This window comes from Botryllus schlosseri, chromosome 13, assembly GCF_051294905.1.
Source record: "Botryllus schlosseri isolate E-star chromosome 13, Bs_hap1, whole genome shotgun sequence".
Classification (NCBI taxonomy): Eukaryota; Metazoa; Chordata; class Ascidiacea; order Stolidobranchia; family Styelidae; genus Botryllus; species Botryllus schlosseri.
In genome coordinates, this window is record NC_137248.1 from 9,959,734 (window position 1) to 9,969,831 (window position 10,098).

Sequence of the window (10,098 nt, forward strand, 5' to 3'; positions counted from 1 at the left end):
CGGGCTGATAAGACGTCTAACAGTCCGGAGCTCGGTAATCATAATACTTCGTAAATAAGTCTTTATTGGGTAACTCGTGGCAATTAGGGTTTTGGTGTTTGGTTTCGTAATGCCGTTTCAATTCTAGTTATGTGATTATTGGGCGAATATTGACGGAAAAGGCACAGTGGCTTACGTTCATTATCACCGAATGCACATTGCACACTCGTTGAACAGCCGCAATCAAAGGCTCAAAGAGTAGCATGCGGCTCGCGAGTCGCAGTTTTCCACCCCTGTTATAGAATGAGGCTATACTGCTATACTTGCGTAGTTTGACAGTTCTACGTATGTATGAGCGATAAGCGCCTTCTTGCGTGTACATTGTATTATCAACTCTTGATTCGTTCTTCAATTCAGATTAAATGGGGACTCCATCTGTATTTAAAACAGTTAGCATGATGTAATGACTTTGAATCATGTCTTGTACTTTGAAAATTCAACTTGACTCGAATAGTGACTTGACTCGTGACTTGACTTGACTTGACTCGACTTGACTCGAGTCATCTCCAAAAATCGAGTGACTTGACTTGACTCGAGTCACCTTTAAAAATCGAGTGACTTGACTTGACTCGAGTCAAAATCTGCAATGACTCGAGATGACTCGTGACTCGAAGGTAGTGACTTGATCCCAACACTGCTTTTTATACTCCCCTGAACGCTAGGGATATCTGGATAGTGTGACGTCAAGTTCGTAAAATAGAAATAAGACTAACTGGTTTGTGAGTTATAAGCCATCACTACATTACTGTTTCATTCGACTGCTGTGTACTGCATCGTGGAGAAAGTATTCGTGATACATGATACAATAAGAGTTGTATTTTCATGCGCACAACAGATCTTATAAGCTGGTCCGTTAGCATACCGTGACTAGCCTGTACGACCAAATTGGATCTTCTAGATAACATATTTTGGAACGTAATGATTGTAGTGGCATAGGCTGCTTGGTCGTAGCACCACGTTGATGAATGAACCTCCGAGCGTTTCAATTTCCTTCGCATTTTGTAACCAAACAATATTAGGTTTATTTAGGAAGCAGCTATCATTAACAGAGTTCGGGATGGTAGGATCAATATAGTGGGCATACTTCTTCTACAGGCAACGTAACTCAGATCCTGTATTTGCAGTCAAAAGATATATACGTCACACTGCGTCTACTACACATAATATTTAACAGGTATAAATTTGCTTTGACGGGTACAATTGCTATACTGCATCAAACTTTTGTAGTGGAGATTAGAGAAGTAGATGACAAAGCAGGGGCGAGAGTGGAATTGTTCACTTGCCCCCCACCAGACAGATCAATAGATTCAAAGAAATAAAGCCTAAAACTAAGGGAGAATGCCACATGGGCTAAAATCACAAAAGCGAGAATGATCAATCTGGATTTTTTCGACCCATCACGCATTAGCGGCCACAGACTGATGGCCACAACTGCGCCAGACAAAGCAGCAGCTACAATCACAAGGATCCAATCGACGGTACCGCTCGGAATCAGAAGAAGGAAAGATATGGGGATGTATACAAATAAAGAGTATCCGTAGAGGCAAACGATATCTAAATACCCAGACGACGATTCAAGTTTAGCAAAGAAAAAAGCACCTCTAACAAGCAGCGGCATGAAAAAGGCGTAACTATACACGATCGTAACAGCGATTACAAGTCTATGAAACTCTGGAGAGTAATGGTAGTCAGGGTCATCCAAGTGATTGAATAATTTTGTCAAGTTGCCGCATATTCCTATAGTTATGACGAGAGTTGCACATATCCAGAAGGGTCCGTACAAATCAGGATGACCACCGATATAATTTCTTGTGAACTCGGCATTCGGTTTCGGCAGCAATGAACCTTTGACGCGACTCAACACGACATACGAGTCCACGTTGAACAGCTCCTTGTAAAATTCGAACTTCCAAACAGACGGTGACTTCTTCTCCAGCAGGCCCGAAGAATCGCTGGTATCTGGCTCTTCCTCATCTACGGCGGATATTGGAAAATTTGAGAATGTGTGGGTTTTTCCGTCATCATTCTCTTGTTCGATGTCGACGCGAACTGAAATTTCGAGCAAATACGGTCATCATTGGATTGAGCTCATCATGTAGTGTGATGAATTGCTTTGACCCCATTAAGGCATTCAAAGAAAGCATGAATACAGAATATCCACAATTATTTGCATATCATGAGATTTCTATTTGACTATTTCACATTGCAGGATAGCAATTCATAGTTTTTCGATACAAAACACCTCTCCGTGGACCAACTTATATGCTTAGCTGAAGCAGACGCTTCGAAAGATTTATTTGTATATGAAAGATTCCACAAATCCAAGCACAAGTCATGCTATCGTGGCTGGCATGACTACTAACGTACCTTCATTGTGGCCTTGGTCTGTTTTTGCAGGTTTATCCCAAATATTGAACTCATCAGAGTCGTTTGACGCCATGTCTGGAACAACGTACTATCCGATGACTAAGTGATCCTCATATAAAATTGAGAATAACGACAATAACAATGCAACAAGAGTTAACCCCTTTGAAATCGGGTCAGTTTTCGCGAAACTGACCATCACTTTTCAAATTCATACCGTGACCTCAGCAAGACTCAAATATGGGTTGTTTCAGTTTAAAAGTGGGCGGACTATATCCCTCTGCCGTTTTCGCCTTCGATCGACACCCCAAGACATGTCTAGGGTTTTTTACAAGACTAAACAAACGAACTTTTTTTCTGAAAAATCTCTTTCTCTCTTTCATTTTTCAATACCGACCCCCAGGATGGCGTCAGAGAGTTAAAAATGATGCATCAGTGCGTAGCCACCGTTGCCTGGTTTCGAACAAGCCGTCAACCAAGGCCGTAAGCCGCGCGGATCGCCAGATATCAAAAAATCAAAAATATATAAAAATTTACATATGGGCGTGGTCAGTGAGTGGTCATAATGGTCAAGTTCAAGATCAATACCGAATCGGATCCCTACCTCCCAGTTAATGGCATGAAACAACGTGGTATACTTTGTCCTGTCGTATCCAACCATTTGCAGGCATAGTTAACCAGTTTAGGACTCATATTCGGCCACGAACCAGTATTTTAACTTGACTATGTTCATGAAAATCACTGAAGCGTGACCGCAAGTAACAAACCCCCTCAGAATACACCCCGCAACAAGGTTAGATGTTTGAAACGGTGAAAAATCACACAGAATACCGTGCAAGTCTACTTATAATGTTCTGGCAGAATTTCTGACTATATTTCCCACTCGGAAAATATCTGGAAATTTTGAGTGATAACCACTTTTTAGGCATGCGTATTTTCGGCCGAACTTCTCATGTAAGATCGTCGGTACTCGAAAATTGTCATGCCTTCTACCTGCGAATTAGGTATCATATATATCAGAAGATTGCTAGCTTTCTCTAAAAACCAAAATGAGGCCTCTAGGACGTATAACAATGAAGATATGTCCAGCTGCAGTTGAGCGATGAAAGGACGCGGTGATATATAACCGCAGACTTCAAAAGGGTTAAATATCAGTATCGGTTATCGATGGTTTAGCTACAGCTGTAACGTCACAGACGTCAGCGACCCGTGACGAGAGCTATGCATATATCATGGAAAATTTCAGTATTCGGTGCCTCTATGATCAATCAATCAGGTCTGTCAATATTTTCATCGTTTCAAAACATCACAAGACTGCGATACAATGAAGAGATAGGAAGGTGTCGAAACAACTTGGAGTAGCCTTTAAGATCAGACACCCACCTTAGCCTAGGCGAAGTAAATAAGAGGCATTGCACACTTAATGAAAAGTAATGGAGAGGGAAGGCAAGGACGTAGTTTATTTTTGTCCTTGATGTTTTTGCGGCATATACGCCGACTCATGATACACATACACACGATCTGCGCATATGCATACCATGACTGCATGATGTGCATGTGCATATGCCGCTGGACAAGGAAGTGCAGATATAGCCTTTACGGCTTTCTAAGTCATGCACCACCCCTCCATGCTATCCCAGTAATGCATGAGCGCCAAGCAGGGATAAGCCATGGATACCAGTGTTACTAATCAGGTCTTTGGTCTGACCGGGCCGGGCATTGAACCCACGACCTACCGATCAAGAAGCCGGACGTTTAACCATTACGCTATCTTGTCAGAGAATATAAGACGCAAGCGACAAAATGAGGTGGCATATGTGGGGAGGGCGAGGTCGGTGTTAGGTTACCATACGAGCATTTTCCCTTACCGCGCGAGCTGGCTTGCGCCGAGTCGTGAGCCTACAATGGAGTTTCAAATGTGATCATGATCAGCAAGTTAGCTAGGACGCGATCAGAGTAGCAAAGAACAGTACTTCGAATTTTTCGTAATCAAGTAAATTTTATCTACTTGCACTACTTACTCAAAAGGTTATGAATGATTTAAGACTAACTTCTCATTATACTCAACAGTTTTCCAATTCTTAGGCCAAATTATAGGCTTATTACCATATACTCCGTAATTGCTGTAGGTACACCCTCAAATTCGTAATCAGCACAACACCGCGATGGCCAAGTGTGTGGTTCGAAAAATAATGAAAACAATGCATGCCACAAAACGGGATTGATGCTTATCAGGGCTTTGGAGCCGGAGCCCGGAGCCGTGCATTTTTACCGAATCTGGAGCCGGAGCCGGAGCTCTACATAAAATTCAGCCGGATCTGGAGCCAGTTCTTTGAGGGGTAGCTCCAGCTCCGGCGTACTTTATATGATGCTATTTTACATGCAACAACCATATCTGCTGAGTTCGCATACACTGTAATTCAATAGCAGTCCTTCGCGAAATTAAGAATATTTTCCTCTTTGGCGCTACCTTTTCCGACTGACCGCGTTCTTGGGGATTTAACTATAGATAACTAACCTACTACCTCCGTAGGTTAGTTATCTATAATTTAACAGCAGAGCAGTCATATGTTCAATGTTCAATTTTCATACATGAGTGCCGAACCTCGGTATGCGAAATATGCCTGTGAATATTGTGGGTATTCGGCATACCCGCAATTTCATCATCAGCACAACCTTGTTGGCCAATTGTATACGGCTCGAAAATATTGATCACTATGTATTACGCGAAATGGGAGAGAGGATAAAAACGTGATTTCGTAGCACATGTCGAATGTCGATATGACGAGCACGAGCCGAGAAATTTCATCTTATCGTTGCTATGAATCGGATGAGCAAATACTCGTTCTTTCGTGATAGTTCTTTAATCGGGCCGCGAAATTGGACAGTGTTATTGAGTATGCAATTATGCATGCTAATTGGAATTCATTACTGCGCAATGTGCATCATCGTCCTTCACTCCAGTATGGATTTTCGAGCGTAAATAGGAGATGGCAGATGAGTTGCCCAAAACCCCATGGTATTTTATGTTGGAGACAAATTACTGATTTAATACGCGCGGGATCTACGATAACTTAAGTTATCGTAGGCCCCGATACGCGATTTCCCATTTGTAATCATCTGTTTCCTTAATTCATTCTTGATGTCTGCTTGATACTCTAGTATTCCCGGATTATATCGCGCACTGTGACTTGAAAATGTACAATGTGCATTGTGCATACTGTATAGTTTAATTCGTTATGGGCATGGCACAGTGTTTAATTCGATTATTCGATTTATTTCAACTGGAACATATTATATTCATATAAACTTGATCGACACCGGATGGACTGGTAACGAGTGCACCAATATCGAACGTCAAACTATAGAATGTTAACGTGGAATGGCACGACCGATTGTGCAGCTTCGTTCCGCTTCGCTGAAGCTTTACTCAGACTTATTTTACGACAGCTACTGTAGGATTTCTGGCAATCCAAAAGTTGTCTTCCAGAGCTCAGAATTTACTGAATGTGGTCTTGATCGAAAGCTACTGTTGCACATAGTCAAACCATTGGCCATTTGGTACAAATCGAATTTCTATTGATCACGTCGTTATATCCGCCCATATTGCTCTTACTACAGTTACAGTTGAATAATAATCGCACATTAAAACATGGAATTGAGCTGTATGGCTTGATGTTAACGAGTACAGTGCAAGTGTTAAAACGCCGCATCAGAATTTTAATGCTGTACACAGCAATGGCACGGAGTAAAGTGCGTTCTAGTACAACCATGATGTTATCGACGATTGACAAGAGTTCATTATATCGTCACAAGCCGGTACGGCGGCACCTATGTCTTCGTTGCTGCATCCGATGTTACTGACGGCCGACAGACTCTAGATTACTATAGAAAACTAACCTACGGGTAAATTAGTAATCTATATAGACCAGGGGTCGCCAAACTTTTCGGCTAAAGGGCCAGATGAAATTGACGAACAAGTGGGCTGCCCAACACTAGCCGCGCCAGCCGCGTAAAATTTTCGAACGTAATATTATTATTTTGGGTATATTGCGGGTCGACTGTATACCACCCGCTGGGCTCAGTTTGCAAGGACAGGACATCTGGGCATATCGATATCGGAGATTTCCCCTAATATACGACAATCATTTTGTGCCTACATTTCATCGCCGACGATCTTTCTACGAGCGCAAACGCGAAAATACATTCTCTCGTAATTACGAATATAGTTAGACTCAATCGGCTAAATCAGGCGTTTTTTCATTTTCAGGTGGGGGTAGGCTACAAAGAAAGAAATCGTGTGACAATTAAATACGCGAAGCGTGAAGAAAAATTTTACTACTATTTTAGTTTATTGTAATGTACGACGATTTACTAAAAATGTGACTGGACCTTGGATCTGCCAATGCGTCGAAACTGATATTTTAGTCATCAACATCCCTCGTGTCGCGGCCAGACTAACCATATTTTTGGTTGGCCTTAAAAGTTCACAGTCTGAGCAATTCAATTCCGATAACATGATGGGAAATTTACTCGCGGGCTATACTCAAAACCTTCTCGCGGGCCACATATGGCCCGCAGGCCGCGGTTTGCCCACCCCTGATATAGACAGACACCATCGATGGTTTTCAGAGCCAGAGCCGGAGCAGTGGTAATAATGCGGCTCCGCAGCTGGAGCCGGAGCTAATGTATGATAGAAGAAAGCTCCGGAGTCGGAGCTGGAGCAATGCAAATTTACGGCTGCTCCAAAGTCCCGATGCTTATGTCAGATGAGCAATATAACTAATTAATATCAGAGGTGGTCAGTGACGAAGTACTTCTACTTTTTCGAAGTACTCAAGTAGTTTTCCTCTACTTCTCGTACTTACTCAAGTGGATTTGATTTTCGCTACTTCTACTTCTACTTCGTAATATTTTGTGATCTACTTACTTCTTTTTCGCCATTTTCAGTTTGTCAAGTAGAAGTAGTTTAATCCTCCAATTAGTAAGATAGCCTGAGGAATTCCGGGGCTGTTTTCACGAAGTATCAACATTTAATTTTCATAAAAGTTGAGTAAAGCCCAGAATTTTCGTCGTGCTCCGCGCTCAGTGGATACGGAGTAGCCAGTATGACTCACGAAAGTATATAATATATAATTTATATAATATTGGTAGCGGGTTATCGTGGTTCCGTTCAGACCGCATTATCGCCGTTCGCCCATATGAAATATTTCATCACAGTATATATATGGCTCATTATAACGTTTGAAACTGATGTTTCGCAATCTAGCATTTACTTATCATATCGTAATATCAGTCCATATTGTGTCATGATCTGGAAAAGTGGACTCTGACTTTTTTTTAAGTTCTAGAGCTGTTTTAGCATACCACCTTTGAAACTTTCAGGACTATAGACACGAAATACATTTTCCGCTTTTAGAAGTAGTGATTATATTTCAATTTCAATTCCCAGTGTCATATAGATTGAGTTCTAATTGATATCAGCTCTTTTGTCTGGGTAACATATGCATGTTGAAGTATAAAAGCAAGTGTAGTAATGCCTTTAATTTTCGGAAATTAAGCTTGTCAATATGGCATTTTTACGATCCACCATATTTTTTATTAACCTTTAATAATCGCGCAAAGTGTTTACACCGTATCCTATTCAACTTCTCCGTATTGCTCTTCGACTGAAATAGGGGCCTTACAATATGGGGAGTGCGACATACCATGATATTTTCTAAAAAGTGATGCTCAAGTAAACAGAGGATTAGTATAGCATTTCCATATCAATACTTTCATTTTCATCTCCTGATGCGGACGAATGCTTATGCTGTCGAAAATTGGATACCTCCTGGTATGCATCAATAAGAATGAAGCTCGACACCTTTCGCATACCTTAATTTGCAGCTTTTGACAATCCATGCGAACGAATTACGATCGTTTTCACAATTACTTACTTACTTAAGTAGATTTAAACTCAGCCAATACTACTTCTACTTCAAGTAGTTTTAGATTGCTTGTGGAAGAAGTACTTCTACTCGTACTTAAGTAGATTTTTTTCGTCGCTACTTCTACTTCTACTTGAGTAGCTTTCTTGACTACTTTGACCACCTCTGATTAGTATTGAGACGAATGTATAAGCGACGCCATAGGATATAACCACAGGGTTACCATACGTCCTGCTTTAGGAGGATTTGACATCCCTTTTCGGGTTTTTGAAAATGTCCTCCGAGGACGCCTAAATGTCCTCCTTTTTGGCAATTCGTCGTTTAGAGCTTTTACAGCTAAAATAACAGATAGATTCTAGGGAAAATGGGTATTACCGCTAAATAGGAAGTTCGTGGCTCGATCGAAATGCGACAACCTTTTTTTAGTCCAAGACACCAACTTTTTGGGCATAAATACAACGAAATCGCCTGATTTTAGTTTTGAACAGCTAACTTTTCCGATTCGGTAAAAGTGTCCTCTTTTCCCGATTCCAAAACATGGTAACCCTATCTATGATAACTTCCCCTCTTAATCAGTTCAGTTTATTATTATTGCTATAGTAGGGTTACCATACTTTGGGAATCTCAAAAGGGGACACTTTTTCAAAATTTTCAGACTTGCAATTCCGGAGGAAAATCCTAAATAAATGGTAAAATTTTCCCACTTCGTGGTCGGTTGACTACAAAAGAGGTCAACTTTTCGGCTCAACTCCCAAAATGCAGTTTTTCTTTCACATTATCCGTTGGTTGACTAAAAACAGGTCAGCTTGCTGGCTCAGCTCCCAAAATATAGCCATCGGAGCGTTACTTCAGTGGTATTTACTGTATCTCAGTCGAACTTTGCCCTATATTTAACAAAAATTCTCATAACATATGACAAAATCTCAAAAAAGTGGACATTTGGGCGTCCTCCGAGGACACTTTCTAAAAAGTCAAAAAAGAGGACGTATTGTAACCCTATGTTATAGTAGGCCTATATATGCATAAGTCTAGTCCTGTCTTCATCAAAGCTAATATCATCATCCCCGAGGTGATAGAAACATCCACCAAAGACAGCGATGTCGGTGTCGCATTAAGGTCACAATAAGTTATTTAATTAACTCATCAAATTTTACAGCAAAATTAGCGAAATAGGCTGTTTTCAGTTTTGAACAACTAACTTCTGTTTGGTAAAAGTGTCTTCCTTTCCCGATTCCAAAATATGCTAAAACCCTATAGTTAATCGCACGTCTGTGCTTCCACAACCTGCGCGTAGCAATTGAAAAGTCGGATGTCTGAAGAAAAGGAACATTTCACTGAAGAAGACAACCCAGTCTCGTGACTCTGATGACAATGGGCCACCGAACGAGTCGGACAGCATGTGAGCATGGTGCACGATATCGATGATGATAATTTACTCCACTGCTACCTCTGTTCAAATGTGTTCAATTCGCGTAGTTCGACGTCCTCCTTTCTGTTCATTACATCGCATTGTACATAGGGTGTCTTGTTCAGACGTTCGTGTTCGACGATTATTATCAATTGTACTACGATAATTTATAAAGCCAGCAACGAAGACAAAGCTGTTAGGTCTCACTCTGACGGAGATCATTGTATGAGAGACTGGCGTGAGCTGCCGCCGATAGTCTCAGGCATGTTTATTGTTGGATTTCTCCAAAAATAGCTTAGTTTTGGATGTTTTCAAAACTAAAATTTCCAAAAATAAACAGGTCTGGGAATAGTGACG

General features: G+C 41.1%; 1 protein-coding gene across 2 annotated transcripts; it reads right to left on the bottom strand.

The window, feature by feature from the left end:
* Positions 1-1,135: 1,135 nt before the first annotated feature.
* On the bottom strand, positions 1,136-2,549 carry LOC145453739 (protein YIPF1-like). 2 transcript variants are annotated; one of them, XM_080331722.1, is made up of 2 exons: positions 2,437-2,549; positions 1,136-2,109 (listed from the first exon to the last, which is right to left on the bottom strand). In XM_080331722.1, exons 1-2 carry the CDS (start codon positions 2,477-2,479, stop codon positions 1,253-1,255), a joined length of 900 nt encoding a protein of 299 aa, XP_080187848.1. In that variant the 5' UTR covers positions 2,480-2,549; the 3' UTR covers positions 1,136-1,252. The 2 variants fall into 2 exon arrangements, with proteins under 2 accessions (XP_080187848.1, XP_080187847.1); XM_080331721.1 differs by having other exon boundaries at positions 1,136-2,088; positions 2,407-2,549.
* Between the last annotated feature and the right edge of the window lie 7,549 nt (positions 2,550-10,098).